The sequence below is a fragment of the Trematomus bernacchii genome, unplaced genomic scaffold, assembly GCF_902827165.1.
Source record: "Trematomus bernacchii unplaced genomic scaffold, fTreBer1.1, whole genome shotgun sequence".
NCBI lineage: Eukaryota > Metazoa > Chordata > Actinopteri > Perciformes > Nototheniidae > Trematomus > Trematomus bernacchii.
In genome coordinates, this window is record NW_022987547.1 from 3546371 (window position 1) to 3566310 (window position 19940).

Consider the following 19940-nt stretch of genomic DNA (forward strand, 5'->3'; position numbering starts at 1 on the left):
ACATCATCATGCTAATATGCTTACATTGATAGTAGGCTACTAGCATGTTCACCTGGTTAAACACTTTGTTGCAGTGTTGCATCTCCTGAATAACAGTCTCCATTTATGTAATGTAATATAATTAATATCCAGTTTACTCATGGGTGGGCCACTTCAAGTGCATTGAACTGAAATAATGAGTTTTCCAGTTGGCAGAGAAGAGATTGATAATGGATGTAAAGGTTATCAGTAAAGTGTATTCAGTGGTGGAATGGATATTCAGGTCTTCTATTTAAACACAAGTAAAGGTCATACATTCAGTAAAAGTACAAGATGGTTAAAAAGTTCTTATTATGAAATGGTACATGAACGTGTAACCTTCCCTTTAACTACAGCAGTAAAGGTAGCCTACGTAGGTCCCTATTTCCTTGTATATCATTTCCATCGCTGGGGGCGCTGTGGGGAATCTGCGTCACTCTTATCTGCTTCCTTCTTGTTTTCAACTTTGACCTGAGTCTTGTGCACGCTGGAAATGGAAACAACGTGGAGAGTAAACGTTTAAAGTGTTGTTTATTACATTTGCAGTTGGCAGAGGCTTATTGTCTCATGTTTTCTTCCGTCTGGATTTAATAACTCGACTCCTCAATCCGGCTGGAAGGTAAACGCTGCTTCTGTGTCCGTTTGTTTACAAGCGGTTGACTCACCAAATGAAGCTAGCTAGCTATAAAGTAGCTCCAGTTTTTGCATTTTTGCTCGTATTGACTTCACCCCATGTAATACTTCTGCTTCTATGGATATGTTACAGGCACCTATTAAATGTATTGTTAACCAACATGCCCCCAAGGCTAGCTGTTAGCTAACGTTAACCAGTGTAACTTGTAACCAGACTCATGCAGGAGATATGTGCACTGTTATAGCAGCAACAACTCAAAATGTCATGTAATTTAATACTTAATTTTGTATATAATCAGACATTTAATTCAGATGATCAGGGTCTTAAATGTCAGTGTTTTCAGTTAAAAACAAATTGTATCTGTTACAGATGGGGAAGGTGCCAAAGAAGAGGAGCATGGCCGACAAGGTTCGCAAAACCAAGACCTCTACTGAGATCAAAAACAACCCCTTTGAAGTGAAGATCAACAGGAAGAAATTTGAAATTTTGGGGCAGAAATCCAAGCATGATGTGGGTCTGCCTGGTGTGTCTCGATCCAAAGCCATTAATAAGGTAAGAGGAAATCTCATGTTTTTATATTTCTTACAACTTAACCAGATTCTCCCTCTGCAAGTAACTATACAACCAAAACTAATTCAGCTACCTTCTGTTTCTACACTCATTTACACACCATTAGTGATTTTGACAGCACTTCATATAAACTAAGAACATGTTTCACATAAGCTGCATAACACAAGATCAATAACATATTTTTATATAATTCATTTTGTCTAGAGCGTTTGGTTAGTTATTTTGAGTGAATGTGAAAAAATAAATAAACAGTGAGATTTTAAATGAGGGATAATATATTTCAGATGTTTACTCAGAGGAACAAAGGTTTGGTGTTCATTCTACAAACAGAGAATATTCTGCAGTCTGGTAAAATGATATATAAATGAAGGTTCTTCTACTGTCGCACTGTATCTCTCAGCCATGTTGGGTCACAGCTCATCATCCATGTAACACTTTCTGTGCTGTGAAGCCTGGTGCTCACAGTATCATGCTGAGTGAGGGATTCTCTGCAGGAAAGGCTGAGAGCTTTGCAGGCACTAAGAAGTTGAAGTGAGGTTTAAAGTTTAGGCTGCACACTCGATTCAATGCTGTTATTATTTATGTTTTTGTATGTATCTATTTATCGTTTCTCTGCTTGTCAGGTCTGATCAGTGAAGCTTGAACATTCTTACTCAAAGGGGACATTTCTGTAATGTTTTATGGACGTAAATCACATGCAATTTTTGTTTTGGATCTGTAGAGAAAAGACACCCTCCTGAAGGAATACAAACAGAAGGGCAAGTCCAGCAAATTCATTGACAGACGCTTTGGGGAGTATGACACCAATATGGCACCAGAAGACAAAATCCTGCAGAGGTTCGCCATGGAGAGACAGGTCAGTGATGTCATGATGTGCATTTAGTAACATTACTGCCTAAGGTCTGTTTGTCCCTACCGCATGTGTTCCTTCTGTAACTTTTTTAATTTAACAGGATTAATCATTACTCTCGCAACAAATGTCACTATGTTTACCACACTCTCAGACAATCTTTGTTTTTTTGTTCAGCGTAACCATGACAAGAAGGATGTGTACAACCTGAACGAGGAGGAGGAGTTGACCCATTACGGCCAGTCGCTGGCTGAGATGGAGAAATTCAATGACAACGTGAATAGTGATGATGAATCAGAAGAGAAAGGTCTTCTGTCAGGTGAGCATTTCTGCGAACACCAGCTGTTCAGAGCTTCAGTTGTTTGTGAAGAAGCTTATAATTATTCAGCATCTGATTGTTTGTGTTTACTTCTTCATTAAAGCCTGCCATGGTCAAACCTTGTCAATATTTGTACAGAAATCTGTGTGTTGCAATTTAAAAAATATTTGAAAACTAGAAACATACATATACCAACTTTATATGATTTAAACTTAATTCTATGAATGTAGTGGTTGTTAATTTGAGGGTTAATCGTTCCCAGCCACCAACTGGATGTTTTAAGCCATGTTATAGAGAGCTAGTTCATAATAGTGACACTATTTCTCTTTCTCATCTAGCCGAGCTGACTGCCTCCCACTTTGGAGGAGGGGGTCTCCTCAGAAGGAAAACATCAGGGGACCAGGAGGGGGGGGAAGAAGGAGCCCCGAGGGCCAAATCCAGACAAGAGCTGATTGAAGAGCTCATCCAGAAGTCCAAGCAGGATAAGGTGAGCCGACAACATGAACTGTGATCAATTAGTTTCACAACGACCTTTTCATCCTGTTCAACATCAATATATGCCAATTATTATATTATTTTTTTTAGTCGCTTGTGCAGCACATCCACAACTGGAAATAGGCCCAAATAAATGCACCATTTACTCGTGTTTCAATAAATGTTAGCAAAAGGCTGGGAAGTAATTTCATTTTTATTACAAATAAATTATTGAAGTACTTACAAATTCCCCTTTAAAACGCAAGTAAACTGTGTTTTAAAGGGGAATTTGTAGGAACCAATGGACTGAATAATCCACAAGCTAGGAGAGTTTGGAAGTACTGACACTTTAATTTGTTTTTCGTTTCCCCATCAGCCTTATATATTAAATAACTTAACTAACAGAGAATTAACTTCTTCCATTATTCAGCGAGACCGACAGGTGCAGAAAGAGGAATCGCAGGAGCTGACGGAGAAACTGGATCACGACTGGAAGAACATCCAGGCTCTGATGGTGAAGAAGATTCCCAGAGCGGAACGTGTCGAGGAGGAGAAGCCCAAGGTACATTTCCCCACTGTGGGACAAATAAAAGATATCTTGTTTTGAAAATGTATGTTTCACCATGAAATGACCTGAAAGATATTCGTGGCAGAGCCTGATATTTCTTTGTTCTCTCTCCGTTGTGCATTTCCAGTTGGAACAGTATGACATGATGGTCCGAGAGCTCGTGTTCGAGATGAAGGCTCAGCCCTCAGAGAAGCTGAAGACCCCCGAGGAGGTCGCCCGGGAGGAGAGGGAGAAGCTGCAGAAACTAGAGGTATCTATCTTTGCATCGCAGGATAGCTGTTTCATATTTTTTGTCACGATACCAAAAAATGTCTTGTCATACTTAATACTTTACGATAGTTGTTATAATAGATTTCCTGTGCTCTGTTTTTCTCCAGGCGGACCGTCTGAGGAGGATGATGGGAGATCAGGTCGTGGAGAGTTCACAGAGTCAGACTCACATGTCAGCTGATGACCTCAACGACGGCTTCATCCTGGATAAGGACGACCAGAAGACCCTTTCTTATCAGGTAAGGGACAACGCAAAGCTAGAAGAAGGGTTTCTTTGATAAAGAACCAGTTTATTTCTGGAATATTCTTCACCTTTTTTCTTTAAAGGTTAATACAGAATGTGATTTTAACTAATACATTTTGTGTCCAGGATGGAAAATGGAACATTGAAGAGGAGAAAGGGGAAGATAAGGATGGAAAGGAAGAAGAGGGAGAGGAGGAGGAATCAGAGGCAGAAGAGGGAGATGAAGAAGAGGAGGCGGAGGATGAGGAAGAAGAAGAAGAAGAGGAGGAGGAGGAGGGCAGTAGTGAAGAAGAAGAAGATGCGCACTCTGACCTTGAGTCCGAGCAAGAAAGCGAGGATGAGGAGACACAACAGGAGGAAGAGGAGACCAGCGCCCAACCGAGTCTGAGCACAGAAGAGCTGAAGGCCCAGCAGGAGGCCGCGAAGGCAGAGCTCCCGTACACATTCACTGGTAACTACACACACAACAAATATAAATAAAATGTCAACGAAATGTAAAAAAAACTACTTTTATTTTTTTGACTTGCATTTTCTATTGGAGTTGATCTCTGCTCATCATCAGAAATAGAGACATTTCCGCATTTTGAGTAAATCTGATATCTATATGACCCCCATTCTCTGTGTTTGTAGCTCCAGAGAGCCTTAGCGACCTGAAGGATCTGCTGCAGGGTCACACCCCCGACAACCAGCGCATCATCGTGGCCAGGACTCAGAAAAGCAACCATGCTAGTCTGGCTGTAGGCAATAAGCTCAAACTGCAGGTACGCTATAGTAGGCTACATATTCCCTTATGTATTGTGCTGTCTCTTTTGCCAGTTTTAGGTTGCGTTTGGTGCAGTATGAACTCTAAATATTATCCGTTTGTCTCAGAAACTGTTAGGCTTCCTGTTGGAGTACGTTGAAGATCTGGCCACCAGGAGTCCCCCTGAACTCACCACCATTGATAAGCTCATACCGTGAGTTCAAAAAGTGGCTTTCCTTCTTATGCTTTACCTTCTGCCTTAAATAAAATTGTCCTAGAAATGAAACACACCTGATCATTCCTTCCTGTTCTCTCTCTCTGTAGAGAGTTGTACACTTTGTGTCAGATGTTTCCGGAAGCAGCCTGTAAGACCATGCAGAGCATCCTGGGAGACGCTGGACACAGCACGGGGGAGGTGCTCGAGGTCAAAGGGCATCTTCCTTTCCCAACACTAGACATGGTATGCACTGCAGTGAATAGTGAAAACGTGTTGAATGTTCACCAGGGTGGAAGTAGATTTGAGATGTTTATATGTTAGTTGACTGCCGTAAGCTCATTCTGGCATGTGAGGGGGTTACAATAAAGTAGAAACCAAAATAAAAATGTAGTGACATTTGAATTTACATTTGCTGGATGTGTTATTCTAGTGTTTCTTGACGACAACCTCAATTGTATTTTCTTGAGAAAACATCCTTTTGATATCAGATGAAATGTTGCCTTTGCTATTGTTGTTAAATGGAAAAGGTTCTTCCTCAGTTTATGACAAATGCAGCTTCAGGATGTTTTTTTTTGGTGTTTCAGATCGTCTACCTGAAGTTGACAGCCCTTCTGTTTCCTACGTCAGACTTCAGACACCCGGTCACCACTCCTGCGCTGCTGTACATCAGCCAGGCTCTCACCAAGGTACACAAAGTGTCTTCTTTTGTTATTGTCTATATATTCAAAGCTTGTTTTTAAATGTTTTGACTGTACTGGCTTCTAAGGAGATTTCACCATACCTCATTCTGTTTCAATTCAGCCTTCCTGCTATCACAAGTCATTTTTGTGTGGATTTTCTCACAAAAATGACGTCGTACACCTTACACATTTTCCATTCTAAGTTTTCAAAAGCACATAAAGCTCCACTGTTTTCCTATCTTTTAAAATCTTGCATGGTAATTGTGTTAGATGATTGCAATCCCTAAAGCAGATGTGGTATGAATGGATGTCTGTTTTTCTTTTAGCAATTTTGCCATTATTTTTTGCTGTGTGTATTTTGTATGTCTTCAGTGTCCAGTGAGATCCCTACAGGACGTGACGTCAGGGTTAGTGCTGTGCTGTCTGGCGGTGGAGTACGTCTCCTTTTCAAAGCGCTTCCTGCCTGAGCTCATCAACTTCCTGGCTGGAACGCTACACCTGGCTGTACAGGACAAGACCTCTCTAGGTACACGCACTATCATGTTTAACGGCACATTTCCACGACTCTATCAAGCATCATTTGCTCTGCTTACTAATCAAAGGAAGTTGATTTCATAAATAAAGACACTCGCCAAATCCAAAAAGGACTTGCGTTTAACCACTCATTTAAATACTACTCAATTCGTAGGGGACTCCGCTCTCATGCCCTTTGACCTCTGTCTTGCAGGTTACATCGTGGTGCCGCCCTTCAGGCCTTCAGGGAAGTGCAGCGATCTGCTGGTGGTGTCAGACTCTGAGTCCTGCAAGAGCTGGAGCCAGAAGAGCCTTCCACTGTCTGCGGCCCAACACCTGGAGCTGAAAAATAACCTGGACAAAGACCACCACAGGTAGGAGGGGACAGACAAGACATCTATTTTACAGTATTCTACAAAATGTTATATATAGCAAAAAAACAAGACGATCAGTAATTACTAATCTTCAGTCGTTGTATAGAATTAACTAAGTAGGCTAACTATACTCTTGAAACACTATTTTAATTTAAGGATAGGTTTTTAGAAATGTTTTCCAAGTCTATCCTACAACATATCAAGGGGAAATGCTTGGGGGGGGGGGGGGGGGGGGGGGGGGTTGGTGGTGACTGAGAATTTCTACAACATTTTGTAGAGTTAAAACACTTAACTTTGGAAGATCCCCACTGGATTTTTCTCATGTAGCTGAGGTTTCATTTGAGCTTCATTAGGGGAGGAGGGTTTTTTCCCACCTACTCTCTATCATTGGAGAAATAGTTTTGGAAGGGATGTCTTCACAGCCTGTATGGACTGGAGAGACTCATACATCATTTAATGTAATGTGGACATGTGATCAATGTTTGTGCATACCCGTCTGTATATACCGCTGACCCACAGAGACATGCAGGCTGCACAGATTTCCTAATACCTCGATTGGCCATTCAGAATTGAGTGTGTACCCTCACCATGTAATCACAGGAGTGAACACTTGCTCGGAGACAATGGAGTGCCACAGTGACGCGTCCTAAACCCCGGAAGTAAGCTGCGCATGGGTTCCTTCGACAAAAAAGCAGTGCAATTTCTCCATATGATTTTGGAAAATAGCTCGAAATAAGGTCTGTGGTTGACACGCATTTAAGAGACGGATCACATTTTGTTCAGTCGGATAATCTCCACATGTCTACCCTAATTTTCTAATCGATAGATTTATGATAGGATCGAAGGAACCCATGCGCAGCTTACTTCCGGGTTTTAGGACGCGTCACTGTGGCACTCTATTATAGGCCCAGTAGGAATAGAGGGAGGGGGATGAAGTGAGAAAACGTTTTGTCTTCACACAGATTCTCACAATCAGTTTGGACCAGAATATTCCCACCAAAGAAAACAAGAGGAGAGGAGGATTGGCAGATGAATTACCTTTTAATAAAAGAAGAAGGCTAATTTGTTCTATTGCAAACAGGACAAATGCACTCATACAGATCATTCTTTAACCATTTGCTTTATATCGTTTTATATTAATGTGCATTTCCTGTGGTGCTGTGAGGAATTTCAGTGATTTACATGTAATGTGTTCGAGATAAGCCATCATACTGTGTTTACCTGTGCAGACGGTATGGCTCAGCGCTGATACAGCCACTCGCGTGACTCTGATGAGTCGCAGCGTGCTTTCACACAGCAGCTGGTGTGTGGGCTCAAAGCAGAGCATGCAAACAGGCTTCAGCAGACCACGATTATTCCTGGGAATATACATTTTTATTTCTACCCAACAAAAATGAATACATATAACAGATTGTGTCGGAGAGAAATGACTTTATTTGTCAAAGAAATAAGTACATTTTAATCATTTATGTGTTTAACATCGGATAGAGCGATTAGAAATTCTAATAAATCTGGATTTTCTGTCGAATCATTTCAAGAGAGCATAGACTAATTGATCCAATGCTTTCTTTTCAAAGCAGCAGCTGTTATAGTATTTGAAATCTTAATAAATCACACAGATGCTTGCCTCTACTCTCTGAGTGTGTGTGTGTGTGTGTGTAGATCTTCTACTAGAAACGGTAGAAGGAGCTTCCGTTTAATGTTCTAACTGTTATGCATCTCTTCTGGCCGTCAGGTTGCTCAGTGTTTCTGTGAACTTTTTTTTCTACATGCCCACTGATTCTCGCTCATTAAATATTTTGTTATCTTTGGCCTGTCTGTTTGTCGTGCCACCACTTTAGTCCAGATTGATTAGCACAAGCTTTTTGTACAGACATCTATGTTTTCTGATGAAATATCCTCTGTTTTCACGACCCCTTGATTTATTTCTGCCTTTACAAGGCTAAGGGTTTCATTTCTCGACAATTACTGGGTGGATTCCCATGATGGTTTGGTACATTCATGGCCCCCTCAGGATGCATTGTAATATTTAATGGTTCTCTTTCATCTAGAACCAACATATCAAATTTAAATGTATACTAATTTCTAAGTAATAACATCCGGATCAGACATGGTAAAAATGACATGTAAAATCACCCTGTTTCGGGCATCGTAACATTCAGAAAGCAAGCTCAAAGCACGGCTGTGTCACATTTTTTATAAAACGCATAAGAACAACCCACATTTACTTATTACAAATAAAAGACACATTAATGCCTTTGCTATGGGTGTGATAGCGCTGTTGCTAAGGAGGCTAATAACACGAGACAAAGACCAAATAAAATAAAACAGATGTTGATCCATGTTTTTGTCTCTCTGCAGGTTGACGTGTCTGTCTACCTGCCTGGACCTGGTAAAGCGCTGCTGCCTGCTCTACAAAGACCTCATGTCTTTCTCACACATCTTCCAGCCAATCAGAACGCTGCTTTCCAAACATCTTTCAGCCCAAGCGTTACCAGATCCTTTGAAGGTTGGTGTCATAGTTGTTTTGAAATAGCAAGATCTATCTTTTTCAATTTTTCTCTCAACATATCATATGGTCAGTTTTTTCTCACTTCTAACACTTGTGTTGTTGCAGGAGCTCCACAGTGAGATCCTGGAGATCATCAGCGGTGTTCCTGCGGCCCACAGTCGGCTGGTTTTAGAGAAGAGGAAGCCCATTCCTCTGAAGCTGCTCACACCCAAGATTGTTGAAATGTAAGTGTGAAATGAGTACAAACGTTTTCATTTGTGTTGAAATGATTTCCAAAAGCTGAGATGCTGACCTGCTAGCTGTGCCTCTGTTATAAATATCTAATCTGCTTCTTTAATATTTTTCAGATTGGACTATGGAAAGAAGCGTGGAAGCAACAGAGAGGAGAGGGAGAGGGAGCGACTGAAGCACAAGTACAAGAAGGAGTTCAAGGGCGCTCTGAGGGAGATCAGGAAGGACACGCGCTTCCTGGCCAGAGAGAAGCTCAACGAGGTCATGGACAGGTACGGATAACACCAGAATCCATGAGGAAGTGAACCAAAATGTTTCTCTAAAATGCTTCTGTTAGTGAAAGCTTCTAACTGTCGACTCGTTCTGCCTTTCAGAGATTCGGAGAGAAAGAAGAAGGTGAGGGAGCTCTTCGGAAGCTTAGCCACTCAGGAGGGAGAGTGGAAGGCCCTGAAGAGGAGGAAGAACAAGTGAAAGTCTTCATCGCTTCTCTCCATCACCTGTTTCCCGTCATATGGACATCCAACAGCCTGTACAAGGTTGAATTTGGTGGAACTGGGAACTGTTTTGTGCTTAAAAGATTCATTTTTAATCACAAGAGGATACATTTACCTTCTTTATTGCAACATGCATTTTAGATTGTCAAATCGCTGTCAGAAATGCAAAGAGTTGTCAAATATTATGTGACGATCGGGATACTGTTGTTGGACGTGTCAGTCAACACAACAGAGATTACTGGGTTTCCTTATTCCTTTATTCTCCTCAGAAACCATCCCTATTATGTGCTTGAATACAGAACAAATAAATGACTGTTCTTTTCCATCAATAATTGTTATGTTTCTCCAGTTAAGTCAATATTTATGTTTATTCCAACCCTGATGAATATGTACAATCATTACTAAGTCAAATGCTCGGTAGAGGGCAATGCTAACCTCATGACTTGAACTGTTACATAAAACGTGTGCATTGCTCAGTGGGCGTCTTATGAGGGGGAGGAGCCAGTTTTTACTTTATTAAATGTTTTAAAATGAGAATGAAACGACAGCTATGTGTAGTGTCAGGATAGATAGACATCGAGATAAGATAAGAGGTACTTTATTGATCCCAAATTGGGAAATGTTTGCGTTGCAGCATTATAAAAAACAACAAAACAAGACATTGCACATAAGTAGATATTATATAAGAGTAGAAATAAACAACACTAGAAAATATACAGTAGACCATGAAGGTAAAACATCGATATACTCTGACAATAAAACACTATTGAAGGGCTTTAGACACAATATAATGAAGCAGATGAATCTTTATTAATCCCCCTAGGGCAGGGGTGTCAAACTCAAGGCCCGGGGGCCAAATCCGGCCCGCGACTTCATTTAATGTGGCCCACAAGAGCTTGCAAAGAATATAATATGTTTATTATATGGTTACATGGCGATTTACAGAAGCACGTTGCCCATACATGTAGCAAAATGCTTCTCAAAATATGCCTTTTTCTTTATTTTGACTTTTTTTCCAGAATGTGCTTTTCTTTTTAAATCATTTTGTGACATTCTCACTGAAGAGACTTGCAATTATTTGCCCTAGACTTCTGCTTTCAGACCTAGTTAATTATGAAGTTATTACCTTATCCGATAACAATCCAATGCAGAGGCAATAATGTAATATAATACATTATTTTATATATATTAAATATTTATATATGTATCTTTATATAGTCTTAATGTTACAACCGGCCCTTTTGAGTGCAACCATAATGCGAATGTGGCCCGCGATGAAATTGAGTTTGACACCCCTGCCCTAGGGGGAAATACAGTTTTTCACTCTGGCTTGTATTTTTGTTTAATACACACACAGTATACAGGTAGGGGCACACATGCACATGCAATACACACACAGTTATACACACTATACAGAATACACATGCATCTGGAGAGGGCCAGAGCGAAGAGAATGCCAGTCTAGCCGGCGCCTGGGAGCTGTCAGGGGTTCGGTGCCTTGCTCAAGTGCACCTCGGCAGGGCCCAAGAGGCGAACTGGCACCTCTCTAGCTACCAGTCCACTTCGTGGTTTTTTGGTCGATTGGGACTTCGAATCGGTGACCCTTCGGTCCCAGGGGCAAGTCCCTACAGACTGAGCTGCTGCCACCCAAAAGCAGGAAATTATATACATTAAGATTGTAGGGAATGGAATATTAAATATAAATGTAAAACATACAGTGTGTCCAGCTACCCGAGATATATGCTCTATATTCGATATATGCTCTTCTGAATGAAATCTGGAGAAAGAAATGGCCACTGGATCATGACCATCTTCTCAAGTACCACAGTCATTAATTGACTTTAGGACTTAAGTACATGGCTGCTATTTTCCATTTATTTCTCAGACAAAACTGATAAAGTTGATAAACAAACAAATCCAGTCAAATGTAAAGTTCCAGCCCTTTCACTAAGTGTATAATACATATAATATGCACAAAAACATCTATTCTCCCAAAATGTCAGCAGCGTTCTGTTCAGGGATCCTCTTAGCTCTGGTCAAAATAAATCAGAAAACAATATAAATCCTCAACGTCATGTTGTGTTCACAGTGGCCGTCTCTATATGGAGCCGCGGTGAACAATAACAACAAGGAGTCAGGGGGAGTCAGCAGGGACCACACAGGAAACACTAGTTGACAGGTTTATACAATAACAAGTGCAGGGCTCTCTGCAGGATTCATTAGTACCAATTGGAAGTGAAAAGTAGAATTTAAATGACTCACTCTGTTTCTAGGGAGCACAGATCTTTATGTAAACTGCTGGAGTGCTTCACAAAGGCTGTCTTTAAATCTGGAAGAAATGAAACATGCTTTCATTTTTTGGGAGAACATTCAAATTAAGCCAAATGTGAAATACCTGCTCTGGAGTGGTGCGGCTGTGGATGGATGTGTAGTGATTGTGAACGACAGTATTCCTCCACCTCTCTCACGTTATAGAGCCTGCATCAAGGCCAACATGTTCTTTTGTAATAACAAAAGAACATGTTTTTGTTATTACAAAATCTGCAGGAAGATTGCTGCCTTTAAAGACATCTTTTCCTCTGATGAAAATAACAGTACGTTTAATCACACATTCTTATATTCTTGCCAGATATATTCAAATCCTTTGAACAGGAACATGTTTTTGGTTTACAACTGGTTTACTGACAGAAAGACACACGTTATTGTGGCTGGCTGTTTTTGAACCTAGTTCCTCATTAGATAAGGAGAGGGATAGGCGGCTTGACATGCAGAGTTTAGGCATCAACATGTTACATTGTCTTAGTTTAGGCTTGCAGTGATTTTGTTGCATTTATAGTGTGAATACAAATATCAATTTATTTATTTTTCTGAAAAAATGATCAAAACGGGAATCACTAAATGAAAAAGAAAACATCAGCAACATCTCACTTTTTCTTTTTTTTACACATTTTATTAAACATTTAACTCCAAATAAATCCATATCACAAGCAGAGTAGTTGTACATGCTCTTGGTTTCCAAAAGTCCATTCAATATGACATTTTTGTTACAGCAGTGATAACTTAAAAAATACAATATGAATGCACAAATAGCTTAGCACTTTATATAGTCCACCGCAAAAAACAGTGACGGTTTACAGACAAAAATAGAGATTATCATTATGCTTCCATTTCAAACAGATTACTGTAAATTGGTAATTTATATAGAGACACTTAGGTGCTTGAAGTGGTACATTTCCATGTTTGAGTTATTGACATAGCCATACAGTTGACAAGAAACATACATAAAGACAAACACATACACACTGTAAATGACATCTGGTCCCTTTTAGGACTGATGTGTAAAAGACACACACACACACACACACACACACACACACACACACTCACCTCTTTCTTTACAACATTACACATACACTGCTGTACAGACACACAGACAGAAACACACACGCACACAAACGTTGGGCACAGACTCCATAAAGGACCAAAACGAGGCACAACGGGACTTGGCAGAGCGACATGGAATGTTTCGATCATTGATCTTCGATAACGGATCTTTGCTCTTTCATTGTGAAGATCTCAATCATCGTCGTCCTGAGAAAGAAGAAGGACAAAAGACGGGCGCTGAAATGAGTGGTATAGTATGCAAATATAACCCCATGATCCAGTAGCTCCTTCAGCTTTAAATAACATCTTATTTTATGTATGGAGTACTCAGATGAATGTGGACTCAATTATATATTTTGAATGTCTCAAGGTCCCGAGACTGCTTTTAAACATCGCTTTAAAATGGTCTGACTGTCAATTCACTAATCCTTCTATAAGAATGAAATGCAGCTTCATGTAGTCATTATTATTGACTGTTGCTAGTCTTACCTCTGTAACATCAGCGGGGTCAGTATCAACCGGTGACTCTGCCATGTCCTGTACTGCTAAAGCTTCGTCAGTCTGGGAAAAGACAAAAATATATTTTTTTAAAACTTTAAATACATTTGTTTGATGAGACATCAGTTGATAAAGAAAACAAATTATCTGGTTCCAGCTTCTCAGTGTAACGTTTTGCAACTGACTTTGGAGTATGGGAAAAAAGCATTAGCATTTTCCTTTCCTATTTTTAAAGTGTATAGAGATAACACATGTAAAAAAATACTCATAAGCAGATGAATCAATCAATCAACTAATCATTAGTTGCACCCCCTAGACACAGACGTACCTCCAGACGATGAGAACAACATCTGGAAGCACTTACTGCCATTATGCCATCATTTATGCAATTTCATACAACACTTTTAAATATAAACAACTCACATAATTCACCCCACTCTTGCTTTGTCTATTAATACATTAAAAGGCACTCATTTCATGACGGACATTATGATTGGTGGCCATTCTGACTGAGTGGGATGCTGGTCTGAAGCGCTAATGAAGGGGAGGGAGGTGGAGGTGTGTGTGACGTCTCCTGTCTCGCTGAAAGGACGCTCCGATTACACCGTGCCATTGAAATGACCTTCCTTAATAGGGAGCGGTCCCAGTATGTGAAGTGTGCACATGTGTGTGTGTGTGACGCGCTCGCCAGCGCTGACATGACCTTAAACCCTGAAGCACCTTCTCCTCCTGCTGCTGGATTTAACACCACCCATCGAGCCTCCATCTGTTTACCCAGCAGAGCCGGAGAGATGTGTGCTTGTGTAAACACACACACATCAACACCAACGTGTCTACTGTAGCCAGATACAATTTAGTCAAAAAGTTAAAGATTTGTTCAGTTATGAGGTATTACCAAATCAAATTTATATGTGAAAACTGTCTTACGAAGCAAAATCAAAGTAATGCCTCGCCTCCAATCTGAATTGTTTTAGAGCAGAAATTGCTTTCTAGGGACATGAAATTCAGCATCCTCTTTTATTGCATGTCGCTGAAAAGATCCGAGCAATAAGACGTGTTTGTTGTTAAGACCATTTTCTATTTTCTGCCTCCTCAGCTCCGAGCCACTCTAGCTTCCACTCTCGGTCTCATTGTCATTTTCCTCTCCTTCTACCTCTGGCCTTTTCTGTCTCTTGAAATGAGTCACCAGCAGCTGCTGAATTGGTGAAACAGCTAAATGAGATTAATCAGACACCTCCGTTTGGTGTGTCTACGTGTGTGTGTGTCTGTCACAGGAGACAGTCTTTGATGGGCCCTCTCAACCCGGCATCAATTTTTTAAAATGAAATCAATATTAATGAAGTTTAATGGCTGCACCACCTGGGAATAAAGGATAAATGAGCTCAATCTGCTGCTGTCAGCGTGTCAATCTCTCGCCATGAATACCAGGATTTAGCTTTTGTTATGTGTGTTCATTCCACTCCTGGTCTGTTTGTCCATCTGTCTGTCCGAGCTGCCTGCCAGCTTGGCTCGTCATGGTTTTTCTTAATGAGACTGATCACACTCCAGGTGGAGCTCCATCAGTATTTTATCCCTCAGGGTGAATATCAACTATCTACCTGCCTTGATAACACAACCACTCACGAGGATAAAATAATTCAATGGATGTTTGTGGGAAATACAACAAGCTTCTTTTGATAATGAAATAAAATGCCAGCAATGAAGGATGAAAGCGGTAGTGAAGAATGATTTCATCGCTACGATAAAAGAACTATGATCATTTATTTGGTGTCTAATCTGATCTTTTCACTCAAAACAGCAAATTAAAGCAGAGCTGAAGAAAAGTGTGTGTGTGCTGTTATCTCGTGGTGTTCAAATTGTGTTTCTTCACTAATTAGGGGATCGAGATGAAGCATCACAACAAATATTCAATAAAGTGATGCTGTTGCCCAGGGAGACATTTAGCTGGTTTATCATTTCCTACTCCTGTCAGCAATCTTATGAGAATAAAGAGGGTAATCCCAGGATAATTAAGCCATATTTATCGCGATACAAACCATAGGGCGATGTTACTGCTATAGTTGGTCAACGAAAGAGCGTAAAAAAACGAGTGTTCCTCTAATGTAAAGATTTGTTTACGGATTTTTGTTTAGGGATGTTGTACACTGATGCATGTATCCTTCAGGTGTTGAATGGCCTTTCTCACAAAACATTTACATAAAATATGTACACTGTTAACTACCATGTTAACTTGCAGTATTATTCTTTGTGAAGCCATCAACAGCCCTAAATTCCCAGTAAAAAATAACCTGGACAAAGACATGGCCTCAGTGTTGGCTGTGAGCAAAAAGTCTACAATAACAGCAGCAAATATTTGCTTGAGAAAGGTGAGGGTAGAAAAGAAAAGTGTAAAATTTTTTTTTTTTGTATTTGAGTTGTTTCGCAGCAGCAAATTGTTTGCTACAGTAAACTGCCTTCACCTCCTCCTTTAGATAAACGATGGCCAGGCTGACAAGATGAACAAAGCAGGAAAGCTAACATTATGTAGCGGCTTTCATTACAGATGCCACACAGGCGATATGAGAAGTGACAACAAATGACTCAAGGTTAGGAGGCCATCTTGGCACGGGGAAGACAGCTGACAGCCTCTGTCATGAAATGGAGGGATGTTCTATAACGCAAACTTTAAAGATGTGCTACATATTGTAAATCAATGTGTCTCTAGAGAAGTGTGAGCATGTGGTTAGTGTGTAAGTACGGAAGTAATGATTGGGGCGATATTACATGTCAGTTAAGTCACAATATTTCACTGAATTAAGTAACATTATGGCGATTGAGTCTATCACTGACTCTCACTTATCTCCATAGGTACCACTTAAACAAGGAACACAAATGTATGAGATTGTAACTTGTAATTTTTCACTGAAATTTAAATTGATGATCAAACTGGCTGGGCTTTTCCAGAGGCCATTTTTCTTTCAGTTCAGCTTAAAACAAAGAGTATCTTTCTTACTTGTTTGGCAGGATCCTTCTTGACCAATCCGGTGGCAGCAGCAATGTTTCCTGCACCCTCTACAGTTTTGTGGGCCACAGCGGTAACCCCAGTAACCATTGCTCCACCCACCTGAGACACTCCAGACACAGCTGAAGAAGAAAAAGAAGAATTAAATAGATTAACCCTATAGAGATATTAAAGACTCTATTATTACCTTTAGTTTCAATACATTAACTGAGCAACCTCACAAACAGCCTGGAGGCATTTCAAAGACTTCACTGAGTTTCACCCCGCCTATCAACGTTTGTAGGCTACTATTGTAATGTGGGATTTTGCATATGAGTTCATCTTGTTACTTTTATGTAAATGTCTTGTTGTGATGGGAAAGGCTTCTGGTAGATGTGTTTTGTTTAATCCAGTGAGGCTTCATTCACACTTATAAGTAAGTAATAGAAATGTTTAGTTAATATATCCATTCACAACAAAGCTGCTCTACTGAGGATCACGATCCCCAATGTAGGCTACTTGGTCCCACTGATAACAAATATTCTCCCTCATTTAGTGTCTATAAAAACCCATTCTGTATAATCACATTTTCAAAACCCTCACTTTCACTTGCAGCTATGATACAACAATACTATTCCCCTAGATGCCTATATCATGAAGTCTCCTGTGGCTTCTTTGCTTGTTATTTATGAGAAATGGCAAGGCATGGCCCATTGGGAGTTGGGCAGGTTTTGTAGGCGGTGAAATATGACACTTACTCACCTGCAGAGTATACAACTCTATTACTGACCACCTCCAGTGAGAATACTATCGTTTTGCTTTTATTTCAAAGATTTACTCGTAAAGAAAGTGGTGTATTTTGGAAATGTGAACATTGATCTTTTTTCAGAGCAGCAAGAGAGTAACAGTTACATTACGTTAGAATAGAAATGTAGTGTTACCTGTTGTGACTCCATCCTTTGTTTTGTTACCTGAAAAGAAAGCAGGTGAAGCTCAATCAGTGAAAATGTGAACATAATAGACAGTAGCCTATATGAAATGCTTAATAGTCAGAATACTGCTATGATAATGATGATATTGATAATAAAAAAATCAATCATCAAGGATTTAAAGGTTTACCATGATCAATCAAATCAATTGCCAGTACCCACCTACAAACATAACCCCATCTTTCGTCATCTCAGCTGCTCCAGTCACTCCCTGCTTGGTTTTCTCCGCCGCCAACACGACCCCATCCTTGGCTTTAGAGAAACCTTTCATTAAAGCGTCCATGGCTGCTGTGGTTATTGGCTCCAATATGAACACGCACAACTGTGTGAGGATGGTAAAACAGACGCAATGAGAAGGCACTCCCGGATCCAAGCGCTTGGTATTAAAACGTTTCACAAGACAAAAATGCCACCGCCCTACTTTTGTCTAAAACAGGTTTGTCAAGCCAGTATCGCCGTGTGAAATATCTGAGCGAATGAGGGAGCTGAAATCCCACCTGTAGGATCTGGTTACAGCCCCACTGAGAAAAACATGAATGGATTCACTAACCATTAAAGAAAACTGATCTAGTATCATGTTGCAATGTGATATAGAGAAATTAAATAGCTCTTGAGCTGATATTTCTAGATAATTGATTAAAACAATTGATAAATGTGGCTCACGCACCTGTTCGCTTTCACTTCCTTTACGACGAGAATGTGATGAGTCTTCCGGGATGACAGCAGAGATTCTCCCAAAAGGTAGTAAAACCGGTTTATCGTCTCCAAACTACAACTAGCCTACTCTAAAGACGAAGGACGAGTGTGTGGTGCCTCCCGAGCAGACAGACGGACACAGACAGAGGGACAGACAGACCTCCACAGGGTTGACAGACGCCTCCTCCTACACGATCGAGAAGAGCGATTAGACCCCGTGATGCTGATGCGAGAAGAGACTCTGCTGTCTGTCTGTCTGTCTGTCTGTGGTTTGTCACGGCTGCAAGCGCCGCACACACACACACACACACACACACACACACACACACACAACACACACACACACACACACACACACACACACACACACACACACACACACACACACACACACACACACACACGCACACACACACACACACACAGAGAGGGAGATTACGTAGCTCTTTCTCTACGTGGGTTGCCCACAGCAGCGTGTAGGAGTTCAGTTAAGTTAGACAGATACTGACGGATTCGAACTCTACGGATCAATATCTCGTAAACAAATCGTTGTTAAAACACAAATTAAGTCACCTAACAACCCAATTGTCAATGAAACAAGCCAATACTCGCCTTCCTTCGAGCTGGAATACTTGTGAGCATGGATAGTCTGCAAAGTCCAACGCCATTAGACCTACTTTTATACATTATTTAATAACTTCCCTGTCATACAGTCAGAATCCCTAAAGTTCTACCAAAGTAACTTCAAACAGTGATGGATTATACTACTACTACTAGTTTTAATTGAAATATGCTTTTACATATTTGTGTTGAGTTGTCCTTATGCCAGTGCCATGGCCTCAAAGATCTGTGTAATGCAGAGGTGGGAGAAGTAATTATCTTGTAAAAGTAGAAGTACCCGAGAGTAAGAATACTCTGGTAAAAGCCCTGCATTCAAAAAATGTTTACTCAAGTAAAAGTACAACAGTATTAGCATCAAAATATAACTAAAGTACCAACAGTAAAAGTACTCATTATGTAGATCGACCCACTTCAAAATAGTACATAATGATTATTGATGCATATTCATCATAACTGGTAAAGGTGGAACTATGTTTTTATTATTTTGGTTACTGCTGGGTGTTTTGTGAATTTAGTCCAAGTGTAACTAAAGTCTTATTGAAGTGCTGATTATGTTTTATATCATATGCAAAGTAACTTAAGGTACTACATAAATGAAGTGGGGTAAAAATACAATATTTGGAATAAAATCTCCCCTTTAATCATTACAATCCACTATGAACGCTCTGTATTCATTTTTGAGTGTTCAAGATCTGCAATGTGTGTATTCATTATATACTTTACATTATATTTGTCAAGTACCCCACATTTAAAATACATTTAAATATCTTGCTTTGTTTATGCATGTAATTTAATGTCCAAACAAGACGCACATATAGAACAAATCCATCATAAACCCTTTCTGAAGACATGGCGCTGAATCGTTTTAAAATGATGTGAAATCTTTGTGGTTTAGAAAATGAAATGAGAACAGGACTCTATAAAACATTGGTTAGTTTACCAGAAAACCAAAGCGGAAGGAAATGTAGACAGAGAACTAGCACGGATGCCAAATTGCAGCCAAATACTTGGTAATGATTGTATGACCTGCTTTAGTGCCATTGTTGTGGCACAAAACAATAA

At 40.1% G+C, this 19940-nt stretch overlaps 2 protein-coding genes across 4 annotated transcripts; one reads left to right on the forward strand and one right to left on the reverse strand.

Annotated features, from left to right (window-relative positions):
- Window positions 1-488: 488 nt before the first annotated feature.
- nop14 (NOP14 nucleolar protein homolog (yeast)) lies at window positions 489-10039 on the forward strand. Of its 2 annotated transcripts, XM_034123444.1 has the most exons (19): window positions 489-637; window positions 1022-1204; window positions 1944-2078; window positions 2250-2391; window positions 2730-2878; window positions 3296-3427; window positions 3561-3683; window positions 3811-3942; window positions 4074-4398; window positions 4578-4708; window positions 4818-4903; window positions 5014-5149; window positions 5491-5592; window positions 5959-6112; window positions 6314-6473; window positions 8835-8982; window positions 9091-9209; window positions 9333-9488; window positions 9591-9687. In XM_034123444.1, exons 2-19 carry the CDS (start codon window positions 1022-1024, stop codon window positions 9685-9687), a joined length of 2610 nt encoding a protein of 869 aa, XP_033979335.1. In that variant the 5' UTR covers window positions 489-637. The 2 variants fall into 2 exon arrangements, with proteins under 2 accessions (XP_033979335.1, XP_033979334.1); XM_034123443.1 differs by lacking the exon at window positions 489-637 and having other exon boundaries at window positions 9591-10039.
- Window positions 10040-12638: 2599 nt separating this feature from the next.
- LOC117476739 (alpha-synuclein-like) lies at window positions 12639-18542 on the reverse strand. 2 transcript variants are annotated; one of them, XM_034123460.1, is made up of 6 exons: window positions 18229-18542; window positions 17724-17883; window positions 17514-17543; window positions 16585-16715; window positions 13584-13655; window positions 12639-13301 (listed from the first exon to the last, which is right to left on the reverse strand). In XM_034123460.1, the coding sequence occupies exons 2-6, from the start codon at window positions 17842-17844 to the stop codon at window positions 13287-13289; spliced, it is 369 nt and encodes a 122-aa protein (XP_033979351.1). In that variant the 5' UTR covers window positions 17845-17883; window positions 18229-18542; the 3' UTR covers window positions 12639-13286. The 2 variants fall into 2 exon arrangements, with proteins under 2 accessions (XP_033979351.1, XP_033979353.1); XM_034123462.1 differs by lacking the exon at window positions 18229-18542 and adding an exon at window positions 17983-18082.
- Window positions 18543-19940: the final 1398 nt, after the last annotated feature.

What these genes read in the sequence shown, in the direction of transcription:
- nop14 (XM_034123444.1), top strand. Translation starts at nt 1,022, where the DNA reads ATGGGGAAGGTGCCAAAGAAGAGGAGCATGGCCGACAAGGTTCGCAAA. An exon ending in AGAGAAAGGTCTTCTGTCAG is followed by an intron (nt 2,392 to 2,729) that starts GTGAGCATTTCT and finishes TTTCTCATCTAG; the next exon opens with CCGAGCTGACTGCCTCCCAC. An exon ending in CTTTCCCAACACTAGACATG is followed by an intron (nt 5,150 to 5,490) that starts GTATGCACTGCA and finishes TTGGTGTTTCAG; the next exon opens with ATCGTCTACCTGAAGTTGAC.
- LOC117476739 (XM_034123460.1), bottom strand. Translation starts at nt 17,844, where the DNA reads ATGGACGCTTTAATGAAAGGTTTCTCTAAAGCCAAGGATGGGGTCGTG. An exon ending in AAAGGATGGAGTCACAACAG is followed by an intron (nt 16,716 to 17,513) that starts GTAACACTACAT and finishes TTTCTTCTTCAG; the next exon opens with CTGTGTCTGGAGTGTCTCAG. An exon ending in AGAAGGATCCTGCCAAACAA is followed by an intron (nt 13,656 to 16,584) that starts GTAAGAAAGATA and finishes GTCTTTTCCCAG; the next exon opens with ACTGACGAAGCTTTAGCAGT.